The 19283-nt window shown below is 40.5% G+C and overlaps 1 protein-coding gene across 1 annotated transcript; it reads left to right on the top strand.

The window, feature by feature from the left end:
* Positions 1-1179: 1179 nt before the first annotated feature.
* On the top strand, positions 1180-18283 carry alpi.1 (alkaline phosphatase, intestinal, tandem duplicate 1). The gene is made up of 11 exons (XM_086089022.1): positions 1180-1363; positions 1818-1943; positions 5778-5893; positions 8433-8607; positions 9058-9230; positions 12765-12899; positions 13495-13570; positions 14642-14776; positions 16154-16345; positions 16431-16547; positions 17305-18283. The coding sequence occupies exons 1-11, from the start codon at positions 1270-1272 to the stop codon at positions 17577-17579; spliced, it is 1614 nt and encodes a 537-aa protein (XP_085945148.1). The 5' UTR covers positions 1180-1269; the 3' UTR covers positions 17580-18283.
* Positions 18284-19283: the final 1000 nt, after the last annotated feature.

Genomic DNA, 19283 nt, shown 5'->3' with positions numbered 1-19283 from the left:
ATTGCTTTAGAAAAGATCGCATTTGTTTGAGATAAAAACAAAAGACGCAATATTATGTTACCTTTAGAATGCTGGAAAACCACCATAAAAAAAATACTCAGAGTTAGTTCACTGCCATTCTACAAGTCCAGGCAGCTGCTATAATAACTGACTGTATGCAGCTTTGCCTGGATGGATGAGCCACAGTGCAAACAGCCAACAGCTATATACACTTATGCTTTGGACGTTCTCTCAGGGGCCGATCCATGGCGAATGGACAGAGGAGCACGCCTTTACAAGTTACTGTATCATGTTCATGCATGCCGCCAGTGGTATTCCCATTTCATGTGGTCCTGGCCTCTTTTACCCAGATCGCAACTCTACAGTACAGTTTGAGCGCGGTTTTGATTAAGCACTTGACTAACCATAAAGCCTTGTTGGCAACGGCTGAGCGGTTGGCAGAAAGGAAAGATGCTGTAATGAGGTTCACGAGGTGAGAGTCGCTCGCCTGAAATGCGATTCCTCTGGCCGTGTTGAACAAGTCAAATCACCTCATTTCACACGTTAGCTCTCGTGCTTGAGAGAAGCATTTCCATGCTGCAGGCGGTCTCTGCTAAGTCACAGCAGAAAAATGCTTAAAGTGGAAAAATAAAAGTTGATTTGGTGAGAGGGAGAATATTGGTCTGTTTTAAATGCAAAGCTGGAGGTGGGAATGGAAATGCAACCATTTTCCACTCATATGAAGCAGAGCACATCAAGACTCAATCATTCGCAAGAAAGGCATGAACTTTCTTTTCGAGGGGAAGGGGGAAGAAATGGAAAGAGAAATGGTTGTGATTTGTCTTGTAGTGGATGCCAACAAAAATGGTGTGGTGGTTTTCCCTCCTACTCATTTTTCTCCCATATGTAAGCCGGCTGCATGCTGCTGGTAGACATTTACCACATCAAGGGCCCATTCAAGTTTCTATCACTCGCATTTGTGTGAGGGGGTAAAGGGGAGGACTGCATTAAAGTAACCCCTTTAAAACAATAAAGAGAGGGTGCAGATGGGATGTGATGCTACAGTACTCCTGTGTGGTCTCCGGCTCCTTCTCTTTCTCTCTCTCTTGGGTTCCTCCCTCTCTCACATTCTCTCCAAGCCTATGAGCTGACGAGGGCCCTTCCTTACTACACACCCAGCGGGGCTTTAAAAAGGCAGGTCTCGCTCTCCATGTGCTTCTGCCTTTTTGTTTTTGGCGTTTCCTTCTGAAAACCGGCCGTGTCCAGCCTCCAGATCACATCACACCAGGGATGCAGACGCCACATCGCTGGCCTCGGAATCTCCCACTCATTCTTCTGGGAACTATGTTGCTGGCAGGGGATTGGGCTGCTGTGGAAAGCCAAGGTGAGGAGTCAACACGGATACTAGTGGTCCCTGTGGTTAGGCTATTTCGAGCACTGTGTGTGCAGATGCAGGTAAACTCGAATGGTAATGTGTGTGAGCACAGACTGTCCCTCAGTAAGCAGAGAGAGCAATCTTCCACTTGGATAAAAGTGGCGTGGATCACCTTTTTTTCCCCGTGTCTACCTGTTTATGGACAGTGAAGGGATGTTAACAATTAGTATTTCAGTCATCTGTGTGCCTTAGTGTCTTGATTGTTTTAGTTTGATTGTGTTCAGGTTGAAATGAGCAGCAGGTGGGTAGGTTAAGTATGTAGTACTAGGCCGGTCAATGATTTTTGATACGCTAGACTTTAGGCTTCAGGCAAAGCAATAATATTCCTAATATCTTCTTTTGTGTTAATATCCAGCCATATGTTTAACACAGACACTTACAGCATTCTTGGTCATCTTCACAGTCCAGTACGAACATGAAAGAGAACCAGCCTACTGGGATGCCCAGGCCAAGGCGACGCTGGATGCTGCGTTGAAACTCCGCCCTCGAGAGCACCAGGCCAAAAACTTAATCTTGTTCCTCGGAGATGGTATCGTTTTTTTCCTCCTTTGTTTTTTCATTATTTTTAGAATACATTCTACAAACTAATGTAGTCTCTGTCAAGGGTAAATTCAAAATACAGCATGACAAACTGTAGAAAGGTAGAGCTTTTCAATTTTAAATGCAGGACAATGTGTATGTGTGGGTAGTCGATAAGTACTCGTTCACATTGGACTGAGTGGATGAAATAAGGGGGCCATGTGCATGTACTCAGCAGGAAAATGGCAGCCTGTACTATCCATTTGGCACAGATTGCGTGTTGGACTGACTGAGGTTCAGGGTCCCAGTACCCTGATTTACATATTAATCAGGGTACTGGGATCGAGATTAATCCTATAGGATTAATTCCAATAAATATAACTCTGGGTGGAGTGAATCAACAATGTAACGTGGAATTGGCCACAAATTGGCATCTAAATTTGAAGTCCACTCTAGATACAGACAAAATTATGACAACTGGCCATTGTACATATAGTCAAAACAAAATAACAACAAAGGATATGGATTTGATCTCTCCTTTGCTAATATAACAGTTTCTACTCATATGGCAAGATCAAAAATAAGATTTTAGAATGAGTTTGTTAAAATATGTAGACCTCTCCAGTACATCAGGACAATTGAACATTTGTCAGGTCAGAGGTCACTGATGGTGGACACATGATCCAGGCTTGCTTTTAGTGTCCTAAGGGTCAAAATAAGCGGTTTCACATCACAGTAAAGTATAAAACTTGCATTGTGTGCCTCATCGAAACACATTGAATGGCAAAACTGAAGCAAACATTTTAAAGATATTCTGTTCCAGAAAAACTTCACCGTGCTAGCGTAACCTAACATGAGTTCGAGAGAAGCTCTGTGCTATTTATGCTGCAGCAGCTAGCTAGCACCGAGCTACGGCTGACTGCTAGTGCATCTAAACACGTTGCGGAGTCGCCCCTAAATTATTGATTTCTGACGAGTATTATCCTCATGATGAGAAAAAGAAGCTAAACTAACCTAAGATTGATGCTGTGCTACTTATGCCGCAATTACTAGCTTGCACAGAGCTTCGGCTGGCTGCTAGTCCGCCTAAATACGTTGCGGAGTCGCTCCTAAATCATCAATAATCGCCCTCCGTGGAGGTGAATAAACTACACTTCTGACAAGTATCATTCACATGAAGAGATTACAAATAAAGACGGAGAAGCCATGCTAATGGCTAAGCTAACGAACAATTGCCAAAGCTAGCGCGTTAAACACAGAAATTGCTTGGGTGATGAAATACACTTTTCACAGAAGTTGACTGGAACTAATATTGTTAATATCAGTTATGTTATTTGTTTATTTTCTAAATAGACTCCTGAGTTTTGATTGCCTGAGGTCGGCACAATAAATGTAATCAATTTAGCCTTTACAAGAAAATAGCTTGCTGCTATACACAATGTGAATTTAAGAAATAAAAACGGTTGATTCTATGAAAAAGAAAACCAATTGTTCATTTGTGATATTGTCAGATTTGTATATTGTTTAATATAATCCTTGCTTCAGGACCTTGGGATTAACCTGCAAAAAAAATAGCTCCACGAAATTAGAAAGTTGCTCCTCAAATGAATTCACTGATTAACAACTGTACTGTAAAGAAGAAAAAAATATTTCGAGCCTTATATTCCATATGTATTTGATGGCGCTGAGTCTCAGGGATTTCTTCCACATTAAACTCATCCATGCATATCTTTATGGACCTTGCCTTGGAACAGTCATGCTGGACCAGGAAAGGCCTTTCTCAAAGTATTTTTAACCTGTGAAGTCTATTTTACATCTGTTTTATCTTAAATATAGTTAACTGTTCACCCCTATTATTAGTCATCAAATGTCTACCATATTGACAAAGGTTACGGGTTACGTTGATCCTAAAAGCTTAACTAAACATTGATATGCAGGTTTATATTTATCAGGTGGCCAGACATTCTAAATGCATAATGACATTGTGTGACAGATTCTCCTTTATGTCATTCAGGGATGAGGACCTCTTTGCAGCAGGGGTTTAGGATGTAGAGCGGCAATTCAGGTGGCGATGCCGATTAGTGAAGCCATGGTTGTCAGATTAGATCTACAAGATGTGACCTCTTTCGGCAATGAAACTGAAGTGTGGGGGGGGGGGGGGGGGGGTTACAGAACTGTGGTTAAGATATGTGGTTAACTGTGGTTAAGATATATATATATATATATATATATATATATATATATATATATATATATATATATATATATATATATATATATGCACTTTTTTTCAAGTCTTACGCATACTGTAAATACCGTCCTCCAACCCCCCTGCTTTCTGGAGGTTATTGTTGATGTCACTAGCAGATGTTATAGGGTCTTTCTTTACAGCTCTCTCAATGTTTCTACCATCATGTACTGTTGTTTTGATTAGTCTACCCGTGCAACATCTGTTACTTTGTACACTCGTGGTTTCTTTGGAAAATCTAAATGATAGTTCTGACTATGGCCAATATTTATGGCTCCGATTTGATCAGATTTTCCATTTTCCCAAATTTTCAAAATCGCTTGTTTTTCCATCCCTAGACAGCTCAATTGCTGTAGTTTTACATAGTATAAATGTAGTCTTAGTTTTAGTCTTATTCTGTAGTCTTGTAGACAAAACCCAAATGTGAAACTCAGCGTAGACATTCAGTGATATTGTTTGAATGATCAGTGTAATACGATACAAATGGGAAAGAAATCAGGCCTGGAAATGGAAAATTGGTGGAGTTAAACAAAAAGTGCTATCTTTCAAGTTTTATTACATGTTTATACAATCCAAATATAAATACTTGGAAATAGAATCTTATATTTATCCCCAAAAGTTTTCATTATACAGCAAAAATTAAAGAGTTAGCCTTACTGTTACAAATTACAATACCTTTGAAGGTAAAATAGGCTCCACTGCACTCGTGAGCCTAGTGAGGAAAAGTGGTACAGAGAATAGTTGAATGGATGGAACACTAATTGTTCTAGGGGAAAAAACTCATAAGCAAATGCAAGCTAAACATAAGCTATCCAATGCTGTACAGTACAGTAAGTTCTGTGATGTTGCACAGCAGTAACTTTGCACATGTTGACTCATGGGTTATTCTTTAAACAGTGGTCTTAATACTTGCCAAGTGCTGCTCTGTCTGAAAACCACTGACTTAAATGCGCAGGTTCATCTGCACTTGATATTAATGGCATTGACTTTATTTACTTGGAAGGTGGTCAAATCCTCTTTATACCTCAATTTGACAGGAATAGCCAGAGTTCTTCAAACAAACATTTTTTTTTCTTCTCAAACAAGGGGAGGAATGTCTGGTTTGGATTTTAGATGCTCATAAACAGAGACCTTTGGAAACTTTCAAGGGACAGTGAAGTCATTAACTGACAAGAATATACAAAAGAATAACCAGAAAATAAACCTACAGTATATCATCATCATGTGTCTGTCTTTAACAAAGTCTTCTAAATCTGTTAATAAAAATGAAATACTACTCTAAATGGAAGCTTAAATGGCATGTTCAAACTGCAAAATGTTTGTTTAAAATTGAAAAAAGGAATCTAGGAATATGATTTGTGATTCAAACAAACCAAATCTTCCTATTTGCGATTCTTACAGCTTGTTTGTGTGATTACCTCAGATAAATTGTTCGACACTATTCTGCCTATGTTCTTCTTCTTCTTTTTAAAATCTTGTATGTACGTTATTGAAGGCTGTTTTTTCTTTTCAATTGAAGCACAGAAGGAACTTCAGTTAAGAAAGTTAAACAAAATCAATGAGCGACTCTGCAACCTGTCAGTCATTGTCTTCCAGGGATGGGCGTGTCCACTGTGTCAGCAGCTCGAATTCTGGAAGGTCAAATGCAGGGCAATGCAGGGGAGGAGACAGTACTGGCAATGGACACCTTTCCATATGTGGCACTTTCTAAGGTGACAACACATTAACACTACATATTTAATCAATTAAAAATATTTTGCTATATTCATGTGCTGAATTTATTTTAATTCATACTTCTGTGAAACTCTAAATCAAAACTGAACCGAATTTAATCACAATACATACACAATACATACAGTACATACAGTATTGTACGTTAAAGAAAGCTCAGTTGTTAATGTGTCTGTGTGTGAAATTTTTATTTCCTTTCTTTATGTGTTGCCTCTTGCCCTTGTGCCTTCTCACTAAGACTTTGACCCTCAAATATAGGTAAAGTCAACAGTTTTAGTTTCAAAGAAATGCTGACATTGGGGCAACACAAGAGAAAATGGCTTTAAGGTGGGATCAAAGTTGAATCCAACATAAGTCTTTAATTATGATAATCATAGAGAGAAGGAACATTTAAAGCTGTACTCTAGATGTTAAATACTGTATTTTCTCATGTGCTAGGTCTAATTTGTCTTTCTCAGAAATATTCCTCTGCATCTTTTTCAACGGGAAACTAACACCCAAAAAGTTTGAAAGCAAGAATACATTGTAGTATGTACTAGTACTTGTAAAACCAGTACGATTATACTCGCAGTTCGGCATCCACAGGTTCACCCATTCGTAACAATTTTGCTGGCCCTCTATCCTCCGCAGATAGCAGAGACCACTTTACTCTAATTAATAATATATCTGTGGATTAAAAATAAAAATAAATAGCAATTCATCAAACTAAGGGCAGCAACCATGTTTCAGCTGTAGATCGGAACTGACGTTGAAGCACCTCGACTGCTAATACAGCAGCCTATTGAATTATGTCGGCTGGAAGAGCATTGAGAGCAATGGCGTTAACCTTCTAGTTACGTTGGCTTGTCAGAAAATGCAATTGAGTTACTGGGTCAATTTCACCCATTATCCAAAGTTTCGGACACAAATAACCGTAAAAAGAAAAAAAGATCTAATTGTTAATTTCAATAATCACCATTCATTAATATTCAGGGTTGGGGAGTTCAGGTCCAGAAAAAAACAAACCCTGAAACAGTTTGACTTTAGCCAGAGGTGCTTTTACTCAACAGGTGCTTTTATGAGCTTGTTTATCTGCCAGTTAGTAGAAGCACCTGTGGTTAAAGCCAATCTGTGGCAGGGTTTTTACTTTCTGGACCTGGATTCCCCCAACCCTGTTAATATTTATATAGCTCATTGAGCTACGACACTTACTGTTTTTAGTTGTTGTTGTTTTTTGCAATGGGTCAGTTTGACCTGCAACCTAAAAGGAGTGTTAGACATTTGATCTTGTGTACAGTACACCCTGTCTGAGATAGAAATCAGAGAGTAAAAGAGTAAATGAGTTGTACAGTGACTTTTTGATGTGAAAGAGAACTACAAAAATACAGATTGGCTCGCAACTCAGCACGTGCATGTAGATGATCATGACTTATAATGTAGCTTTTATGCTTGTAATGAAATCCAATACATAGCTTGTCATTGCTGAATATTTACTAACTGCATGGTGTTTCTTAGTAATTAAAGTGGGCAAGGATTGGTGAATATATGTCACATTCTCGCAAACTCACATTCTTGCAAGAGTGAAAAAACCTAAAGATGAGTTAGTAGATGTGGTGTTTTAATTTTTTTTTTTTTAAATAGAATAAAAACCTTGCTAGATTTAAGTAAACCGCAGCTGACCATAAGGATATGCATATTTAAAATACAGCAGAAAGTTTTTGCATCTTGGGTTCAGTTTATCTTTAACCCTATAAAGCCTGAACCATGAAATATATGAAATAACATTCTGATTCTTTGTAAATAGAGTATTTATTGGTCTTTTAGAACAAACCCAAAACTTTTTTTTTTTTTTTTTTGAAAATCAACTTCCACATATGACTTTTAATTTGTGTCATATTTGATCCATCTGGTCACAATTAGTGCTTTAAATTTGTACATTTATAGCTGTCAAAAATGTAATAATAAACAGATGTATCAAACACATTAGTATTTCCAAAAATCTGAAAGAACATTTCCTACTATTAATAAGTATTGGTGTCTCTCTCTCCTTTCTCAATTGGGGCGATCTTGCAAGGTTGCTGGACAGCCATGAGCTGGGTGATACTGCCCTCTAATGGATTATCCATGCAATGCATGTGTCATATCATATACGTCCGGGTTTGAATGGGAAACAAATATTAGACTATACTCATGAAATAGAGTGCTCAAAATGTATTGTATTGAATATCATGTTTGTTTTTAAAGGGTTAAAAAATGCAACATATAGGGTTACTTTTGGTTCTGCAGTAAGAAATTCAAATACATTCTGAAAAGCTGACAGACACATGTCCCATACCTTTATAGGCCTACTCGCACAATCACAAAAAGATCTGCAAAAATTCTGTCTTCACAAAGAAACTATCACCTCTGTTAGCATTGTTATAGCATAGCATTGTCATGTTAGCTAGATTGGCAAGTGTCAGTCAGTGTCTTTTTAGTTAGCCTATACTGTTTTGTTTATTTTGTTTGTTTGTTTTTAGCTAATGTATTTTTTCTCACCAGACCTACAGTGTAGACAAGCAGGTGGCAGACAGTGCGAGCACAGCTACAGCTTACCACTGTGGAGTGAAAGCTAACGCCAAAACTGTTGGACTGAGCGGCAATGCGGTGGCCTATGAATGTAACACCACCTTTGGCAACGAGGTCTACTCTGTGCTGAGACGAGCAAAAGCCAAAGGTAAAGTGTCAGGAGGTTCAAGTGATTCTTATCTGTATAATAAGATGAATACAACAACATTGTGATAAGCATGTTATTGGACTAACAACGGTTATAGTTCAATGTTCACAGTAGGCGTAATTAGGAGATCATTTTGCATTTAGCAAACGTTATAGGAGCGCTATAAAACAGCAGTTTTCATGATACTGACCCAGTCTTAGAGTAAGATGGATTTGTTGTAGCTTCCCTAAAGTACAGCTTGTTACATATTTATGTTAAACCTTGCTAATATTCTCTATTAAAAATTTTAAAGATGTTGCCTTGTAATACATAAAAGTAGAATGCTTCAGTTATTAATATATAGCAGGTCATGTCAGCGTGTCAAACATTATCAGCATGTCTGCTTGTAGCTAAATATAATTTAGTTTTGTTTTTTATGTTAACAAATCCCGTCTTGTCTTTCCTGTCCAGGTAAATCAGTTGGTATCGTGACCACCACTCGGGTCCAGCACGCATCACCAGCTGCTGCCTATGCACACTCAGTCAGCCGTAGCTGGTACAGTGATGCGGATCTTCCCAGTAGTGCACGTCATCAAGGGTGTGTGGACATCGCCACCCAACTAGTTACCAACGTTGACATTGATGTGAGATCATCTCTGTTACTTTTATGATGCTTGTACTGTTTAATTTTTTCCACCCAAATTATGAGCCATTGTTTGGAGCTAGGAATTGACAATTCCGAGTTTATGTCACAAGTCAAAATGGCGGTCTACTGATGCATTCGAGGACTAGAGGAAGGTGGGGAGTCAGACTTTTGCAACTTCAAACCAGGAAGTGTGCAGGGGAACAGCCCTTTGAACTCGGAGATTGGAGTTGCAAAGTTGGGGGAAAAAAGGACCCCGACACCGGCAGTCTTCAATCTGACGGACAGACCGTTAACTGCAAAACCTCTTTATTTCCATCCATCCATCCATCCATCCATCCATCCATCCATCCATCCATCCATCCATCCATACATCCATACATCCATACATCCATACATCCATACATCCATACATACATTTACCACCGCTTATCTGGGGTCGGGTCGCGAGGGCAGCAGCTTTAGGAAGGAAGCCCAGATTTCCTTGTCCCCAGCCACTTCAACCAGCTCCTCCGGCGGGATCCCAAAGCGTTCCCAGGCCAGCCGAGAGACATAGTCTCTCCAGCGTGTCCTGGGTCATCCTTGGGGCCTCCTGCCGGTGGGACATGCCCAGAACACCTCTCCAGGGAGGCGTCCAGGAGGCATCCGAGCCAGATGTCCGAGCCACCTCAACTGGCTTCGCGGAGGAGCAGCGGCTCGACCCTGAGTCCCTCCCAGATGACCGAGCTTCTCATCCTATCTCTAAGGAAGAGCCCGGACACCCTACGGAGGAAACTCATTTTGGCCTCTTGTATCCGGGATCTTGTTCTTTCGGTCACGACCCACAACTCGTGACCATAGGTGAGGGTAGGAACGTAGATCAAACGGTAAATCGAGAGCTTTGCCTTTTGGCTCAGCTCCTTCTTCACCACCACAGACCGATACAGAGCCAGCATCACTGCAGACGCTGCACCGATCCGCCTGTCAATCTCCTGCTCCCTCCTGCCCTCACTCGTGAACAAGACCCCAAGATACTTGAACTCCTCCACTTGGGGCAGGATCTCCTCCCCGACCCGGAGAAAGCACGCCACGCTTTTCTGACTGAGGACCATGGTCTCGTATTTGGAGGTGCTGAGCCTCGTCCCAACCGCTTCACACTTGGCTGCGAACCGCTCCAGTGAGAGTTGGAGATTACAGCTTGATGAAGCCAAGAGCACCACATCATCTGCAAAAAACGAAGATGCTATACTGAGGCCACCAAACTGGATCCCCTCAACGCTTCGGCTGTGCCTAGAAATTCTGTCCATAAAAGCTATGAACAGAATCGATGACAAAGGGCAGCGTTGGCGAAGTCCAACCCTCACTGGGAACGAATCCGACTTACTGCAGGCAATTCGGACCAAACTCTGACATCGGTCATACAGAGACCGAACAGCCGTATCAGGGGGCTCGGTACTCCGTACTTCCGAAGCACCCCCCACACTCCCCACAAAACACATGTAGACCGGTTAGGCGAACTCCCATGCACCCTCAAGGACCCTGGCGAGGGTGTTGAGCTGGTCCACTGTTCCACGTCTGGGACGAAAACCACACTGCTCCTCCTGAATCCGAGATTGGACTTCCCGACAGACCCTCCTCTCCAGCACCCCTGAATAGACCTTACCAGTGAGACTCCGGTCCCCTTTCTTAAAAAAGGGGACCACCACCCCGGTCTGCCAATCCAGGGGCACTGTCCCCGATGTCCACGCGGTGTTGTAGATGCGTGTCAACCACGACAGCCCCACAACATCCAGAGCCTTTAGGAACTCCGGGCGGATCTCATCCACCCCCGGGGCTTTGCCACCGAGGAGCTTTCCAACCAACGAGTGGAGGTTAGCAGCACCCCATCTCCACTCTGCACAGTGCTAATGGTGCACTGCTTTCCTCTCCTGAGACGCCGGATGGTGGACCAGAATTTCCTCGAAGCCGTCTGGAAGTTGTTTTCCATGTCCTCACCAAACTCCTCCCATGTCCGAGTTTTTGCCTCAGCGACTGCTGAATTCGCATTCCGCTTGGCCAGCCGGTACCTGTCAGCTGCCGGAGTCCCACAATTCTAGTCGGAATTTCTCTGCATCACACACCAGCTCGGATTCCATGTCCCAAGAGCTAGCTTGTGTAGCCAGGGATCGTGTAGCAAGGTCCCCGCCCTTGGCTGGCACCCAGCCCACTATGCACCAACCCCTTTGGCCCCTCCCACCGGTGGTGAGCCCATGGGAAGGGGGACCCACGTTGCCTTTTCGGGCTGTTTTCGGCTGGGCCCCATGGGTGCAGGCCCGGCCAACAGGCGCTCGCCAACTAGCCCCACCACCGGGCCTGGCTCCAGAGGGGGGCCCCGGTGACCCGCGTCCGGGCAAGGGAAACGTCTGTCCATATATACTGTTCATCATAAGGGGTCTTTGAGCCGTGCTTTGTCTGGCCCCACACCGAGGACCCGTTTGCCATGGGTGACCCTGCCCGAGACAACATAGCTCCTAGGATCATTGAGTCACACAAACTCCACCACGGTAAGCTGCCGGCTCTCTTTGCACTCTTTACTTGTGACATTAATTTAGTTATTCGAAGTAAGTAACTTTGTGTAACCCGCGATTTGGACCAACTGCGTAAACCTGAACAACAGGTTTAGCGTAACTAGTAATTTGCCCCAAACGCTTTGAGGTCAGAAGTGGACAATCAGAGTGGGATCAATCAGACTTCAAACTTTCCTCGAACGTACAGCATTGGATTTTGGATCGTTGTAATTTGATTTGTGAGGATTATTTTGATTTCAAAATGTGATAAAATGTTGTTTGACTACTATAACAATCTGCCTAGTTTGTACTGGTTTGTATGCTATTCACAGACAAAAGAAATACAATATGCCATTTGTTTCACTGTGTAAGGTACGGAAATATCAGTAATGCCTGGATGTTTGGAATTGTCAGTAGGCATTTGTTACGGTGGCGCATTTGCCTCACAGTCAAAATGATTGTCTGGCAAACAATCAAAGAACATTGACATGATAGATGTGCAGAAATTGTCATAATTATGATCAGGGGATTTAATGTTTGTTGGGGTTGGTATTAAGCACATGTGTTGTTTGTGTTCTTAACTCTATAGGATTTAAACAAATACTGTAAATATTACTTGCATACTTGTGCACAGCCTTCAGGCATGTTACAAAGTCTTGCTCAGTTGACAATTCTGTCTATCAAGCTGATCCAAAGCCAGTGTACAACAGCTGGTTACTCAAAGTTTTCTATTCAAGGCTTCCAATTGGCTCAGCTGAGCCCTTCAACATACTATTTTGACTAACGTCATGCAGGAAGCCTTATTCAAGGACCGTCAGCCTGCCAACTCCTGTGTGTTTCTTGACTTGACAAATTACAAGCCACTTTTTCGTGTTGCTTTCTCATCAGTCTCCTTCAAACCATTTTTTTTTTTTTTTTTTTACTAATACATGAAAACAGTGTAAAAAAAACAATAGAAGTGTCATGCAGTGCAGTAGTAGCTATATAATGACTCTTGGTGTCCCTTTAAGGTGATCCTGGGAGGAGGGAGGATGTACATGACGCCGAAAGGCACTTCGGACCCAGAGTATCCAACTTCCAACTCTCGAAAGGGGGACCGCAAAGACAGGAGGAACCTTATAGACGTCTGGTTGAAGGCTAAACCAGTAAGGTCATCTAAAATGGCTTCAAAAGCGCTTTAAAAAAAATAAAAATAAATAAATAACACAAGGGAAATCAATTAAAAAAAATCTTTATAATAGAAGGTTCTATTCCGATTAATATTCTGTTGTTGGAATAGGAATTAAGCAGAAAACCCCCCACCCATTTTTATTCATCTCAGGGGTCGTCCATTTTATCACTTACTGTTGACTGAAAATTATATCACAGTTGCTCAGGGTAATAACCAATCACAGCTCAGTTTGCGACGATCACATAACCAAACTCAGAAAACAGGTTGGTTGTTTCCTTTGCCCTGAGAAACTATGATGTTATTTTTAGTTGAAAGCAATGTCCAAAATGGCTGCCCCTTGAGATGGATACAATTGGGTGGATTTTGCTGCTTAATTCATATTCCACAAACACAATATTAATCAGAATGCTACATTTACACTAATGGGGTTGCATAGACGATGTTGTAAAGACAATTTTTGACTTGATTTCCCCTTTAAAAAATTACATAATTACTATAGTACAATTTATGACGCTTAAAGTATATATTGTCAGTGCTTTGTTTTATGTGTACACTAATGTGTCTTTCAGAACAAGAATTCACACTATGTTTGGCACAGGAAGGAGTTTGATGAAATAAACATTAAAACTACTGATCGACTCATGGGTGGGTAACTTATAACTTGCAGTTCAAATGAGACAGGCAAGCTGGCATAATGCAAGTTTATACTACATAAATGCACTGGCAAGTGGCAACATTCTGCACATGACACATCCAATATTTGCATAACTGTGTCCAGGCTACCTAGTTGTTGATAGACAGTTCCATCTTATCTTATGTTGTGAAACTTTGGAAGGTTCAGAAACAACACATCAACTTTCATCTTAACAGCTATATGAAGTCATCAAAGTATGATACCGTAAATTGATAGCTGTATGTCCTTAACTCCTTACAAGGGTGATAAGAACCCAAGGGCACGTTTCTGGCTCACGTCATGTCACCTTCTGTTTGGCTAAATACAGTAAACAAAAGTTTTACTTAGACACTTTGAAAGCATTTTCACCTTAACATTGATAAAAGGCAAAATAATAACTTATTCTTTATTAAGTGCATACTACTCATTACGAAGGTTTGGAAGCACATGTTTACCATGTTGTTGCATCATCGTTTCTGGTAACTCCACACTACTTTGCATTTGTACAAGCTGTGAACAGGAAACTGTCCACAACTATTTATAGATGCAGTGGTTGATGACTTTCAGTGCAGATCACAAGTAGTACAATATTCATTTTCAGCCATTTCAGATTCTAGAACACTATGGAGACTACCATGGGCCAAATACAGTTTTTTGTTCTTTTGCCATCATAATGCTATACAATTTAATTAAAACGTTCACCTTCCGTGCCTGTGAACAACTTGGCATTTGTAGACAGTTAAAGTCACCTGTTAACAATTTGTCTATTTACAACATGTTTTCCTAACATTCCCTCGACTTCCTCAAACTTATTTTTCCACCACCTAAACTTTTTAGGTGTTGTTTAAAAGCAGACCAACAAACAAACAACAACCAACTCCAAATTACTTATTTTTACATTAAATATCAATGCTTTTCCTCAATTTGAAATTCTGGCACATTTTTGTTGTGTTCATTTTTCCTTATCCAAATTGTGTGTGTGTATGGTGCAATTTGAAATACTACTCTAAGCAAAATTTAGAATGTCCCATTTGTGTTTCCAGGTCTGTTTGAGCCGAAGGATATGAGATTTGAAGTTTTCAGAAACACCTCCCGGGACCCGTCTATTGTGGAGATGACGGAGAAAGCCATTCAGATCCTGAGCAAGAATCCTAAAGGATATTTTCTTTTCGTGGAAGATGAGTAGCTACTTGATATTAGCATTAAAAGAAGGATATGTAATGATAAACTGGAACTGATCTACCTGTAAAGTATATATAAAATGAATGCATAGCACTTTGGACAGAAGTATTGCGAAATACGTAATCAATCAATCAATCAGTTAATCAAGGAACTAATTGTAGTTTGAGCTCTAAGCACCAAGTTAATTCTGAATGCCCTATTTTGGTAGATTGGTGCCGTGCGCTCGGCCTGAAAAGTGGGCACAACTTCATTGTGTGTTCGGGGCAATGTTGCAGCTCACTGGGCATTCTGGCACATGGAGCTGCCTCGGCCCCGACACACCTGACAATTTGGTCACAAAAAGTAGACTGCGCTCTTCTTTTCTATTTTCATTTTCTTATTTCTGCTTCTGCAACGTCAAACTCAGCAACTACCCTGATTTTAATGCAAATGAGGAGAGCCGCTACAATTGGCCAGGACCTGGCTACTTTTCCATCCCAAAATGGGGCAACTAAACTGTTAACACAAAATTTTACCTACACAACAACACAAAAATACCTAAAGAAAGAAAAACGCCATTAATGCACAGTTAAACTCTGCGCTTTGCGCTAGATATACACTGGAAAGGAAAATAGGGCCCTAAATGTTAATTCTTCATAGTACTAAGACATTTTTGAGCATTCTATGCTTGTAACTTCAGAAAAGTTCCTTTTTATTTTTGGCGGTGTCAAAATGAGTGCCTTAATTTTGAGTCAATTTAAAGTTTCTTTAACACCGCACGTGTTTGAATGCACGATTAATGATCGCCACTTACTTGGAAAGCCTGTACTGGGTGAATTCCAGTCACAACGCAGTAGACACGTTCACGTCAAAAAAATTCAATAATAAATGTAATAATAATGCATATATTTGTGGAGACTGGGGTCAAGTTGTATTTTACAATTAAAAAAATCAGCTGAATTTCACAAGTTATTTCATGTTAAAGATTAGATCGCTCTTAATATGACAAGAAAATTGCGCTGAGCAGTCACCAACGTCTTACAAATGCAATTATGCCATCTAGTGGCAAAAAAATGACCCCAACACAAATCAATATCACACTCGATTTTTACAGTACAATACATAATTTTGATGTTAACTCAATTTTATGAATTATCATGAAGTTACTGTATTAATGACTAAAAGATGCAGCCATATTTCTATTAGTTTAACATTTTTTAGTTTAACATTGTTTCCACTTTTGTGTTAACAAGAGTATTAAAACTTGTTATTGGACATTTTATTGTACATTAGAACAGATATAAAATTTGTGATTAATCGCAAGTTAACTATTGAAGTCATGCGATTAATTATGATTAAAAAAATTAATCGCCTGACACCCCCTATTCCATTACGAGGCAGAATTGACCATGGACACCACGATGGAATCGCCAAACTTGCACTGACAGAAGCTGTGATGTTTGACCGAGCGATTGATCGAGCTTCACAGCTCACCAGAGAATCTGATACACTGACTGTTGTCACGGCTGACCACTCTCATGTCTTCACTTTTGGCGGCAACACACCCCGAGGAAATCCAATCTTTGGTATGAATCATTTAAGTCCATGTTCTGTTTGACCAAGTATATTATTATCCTCATTCACCACCATTTTTTTTTTTGTGTGACCCAGGGCTAGCACCAAAAAAAGCAGATGACCAAATGCCTTTCACCAGCATCCTGTACGCAAACGGCCCTGGTTATGTGCATATAAATGGAACCAGAGGGAACATCACGATGGTGGATTACTGTAAGGACATGATAATAACTTTCAGATGTAGAACTTGTCTGTGCGTGGGTTTGTTGATTTAATTATAGCTTGCTTTTAATCACTGGGAAGCAAAAGTTCAGCTATAATATTTATAGGAGTCACTGTGTCCTTTTCTATTTTGTTTTAAACTCTTCTGTGTAAAAGTACAGTATATGTACTAAAAAAAAAAAGGTTTCTTTGTGGAACACTTTACAAGCACAGTTCTTCCTTCTCCTGTTCTACACCATTGACTCAGTCATTGCATGATAGACTTGGTGTGTGTTACTCTTTCTTTGGATGAATTACTTTTACAAGCCATTTTGTCTGCCTCAATAAAATAGTAGTAAAACCATCTGTTTTGACAGGCTCAACATCTGGTACCTTGTGATTGCATATTGAGGGATTTGTTTGTAAAAATGTATAGTATTTGTCAGACCCTGATTTGATTTATTTTACTGAACATTCATCCAGTCCAAAGATGCAAAGACAGCTGTTCATGGGTGTCTAAAAATACGCCCAGTGTCCAAAAGGACACATGTTTCACCGACCAGCATAACGATATGGACTGAATGAGTGGAACTGGAATGGGCCATACTTGCACTGGCAAATGAGGCTCACAATTATGGTTGAAAAGTTAATTATCTTATTGGCAAAAGATCTCAACTCAAGGCCAAAGATTGATGTTGTTTCTGTGTTGTCTTTGTGGTTTCAAAAGGGTAGCGCTCAGTTACATTCTCTCTACTTATTTTATTCGCAGATGACGAGGAGTACATGCAGCAGGCCGCCGTCCCTCTTGACTCTGAGACACATGGTGGCGAGGATGTCACCATTTACGCCAAAGGCCCCATGGCTCACCTCTTCCATGGGGTCAAAGAGCAGAACTATGTGGCTCATGTTATGGCCTATGCAGCATGTTTGGAACCCTACACAGACTGTCCCCCTCAACTTCATTCACACACATCCACTGCGTGTGTGAGCATGCCCTCAACCCTAATATTTGGACTAATTGGCCTCCTCTGGCTGTCCAGATGACATCCACGCACAAAGTTTATCCACACGCATCATCTATAATAATGCAAGTACATAGCATCCTTGTAGCAGGGAATCATTAAAGTCAATGTGTATTGAGCCATCTCATTTTGAAATTCAAGCAACAATTTAGACCTTGTGCAAATATGCCAACAAGAAAAACAAACAATATTTTCAGTAAATGCCTGCCACCCGTTGGAATATGTAAAGCCTTATGTGGGTATTTTATTCAAAGCAATATTGTCATAATGTTGTCAGCAAACACGTGCTAGTCAGGTTTCTGTCCTACTTTCCTCATTCAGATTATTTACACATGAATCTGAGGCTGACACACCAAGAATAACTTGAAGGCGACAAGGAGGCTGAAGGATCACTGTTCATTTTGTTGATGCTCATGTTGACACTGAATAGAGGGGCCGGACTCTGAACCAGGGGCCAACTTGCCATGCCAAGCTGTAACACCAATAGACCTTAAGAATTTATAATGGTACTGTACGTCTTTCCAGGTTTGTAGGATTTTATTTTAATGTAATGGTGTCAAATCTGGATCTCACAGGCACCACAGTTAATTTCTTTGTTTGTCCGAGTTGCTGTCACGAATCTATTTTAATTGTCCGTGAATGTATTTTATATGCAAAATGTATTTTTATACACTGTTTTTGCAGAATGTCTGATATAAAAAATAAACAAATTGATCACTACCTTAATTACAGTATTCATTTTATTCTATGAGCTTGCATATTCTTTTTAATTCTTCATTTGTTATAATCAAGTACTTACTGTCCGGTATGTTTTAAATACCGGTATGTTTTTAAATAATTGTCCTTCAATTTTTCAGTTGGATAAATAAATGAAAATTGCTACTATGAAATATAAGCACCGTAAGATTTTGTTTTAATGGATTGATAATGAGTTTTATTTTACTATACTTTGTTTTGGTTTCTTTTCTTTTGTTTTAGACCAGTGGTTCTTACCCGGGTTCGACCAAACCCCAGGGGTTGGGTGAGTCAGTCTCAGGGGTTCGGCAGAGTTCAAGACACACGCCCGGCTCAAATGATTTGTGATGATACACCCCGCTTGGCCATCATTAGCTGCAAGTGATTACGCAACATTGCTTGGCCTGTCTGTGCTGCAGGGAATTTGGTGTGCTTAGTTGTTGACCTATTGCTGTTGTGATGGTACATCGTCTGATTTCTTGATTGGTGTAATCCCTTCATACTAACTCTGTTGAGAAAAAAAAAAGAAAGTGGTCGGACGAAGATGTACCATAAGAATTCACGTGTATAATAGAACGTGTGGCGTTCCACAGGGTTCAATTCTAGGACCTGTGTTGTTTTCATTCTATCTGCTACCCCTTGAGTTCCATCTTAGGAAAACAAACGTGGTTGTTTTAAGGAGCACTATATAGAGAGAGCAGTGCCAAGTTGAGCAATTCTGGTCTAGCACAACTAACTCTCTAGCAAAATTAAATAAACACTATTTGGTTAAGACTTCTCAGGACTGTTATCTACCAAAAATTTACACATACCGTCCTCATTCATCATGCCCAATGAGAAATTCTTCAGTTCTTGGCACATCTCAGGTTGTAGAGCGGTCATCTTCCAACACAGAGGTTGTGGGTTTGATCCTTAGTCCTTGTGACTCCATGTCAAAGTGTCCTTGAGCAAGATACTGAACCCCCAGTTGCTCCTGATGCTGCGTCATCAG

The sequence above is a fragment of the Leptonotus elevatus genome, chromosome 11 (assembly GCF_054856555.1).
Source record: "Leptonotus elevatus isolate MCC_2025b chromosome 11, RoL_Lele_1.0, whole genome shotgun sequence".
NCBI lineage: Eukaryota > Metazoa > Chordata > Actinopteri > Syngnathiformes > Syngnathidae > Leptonotus > Leptonotus elevatus.
This window is presented reverse-complemented; position numbering and strand designations above follow the sequence as displayed.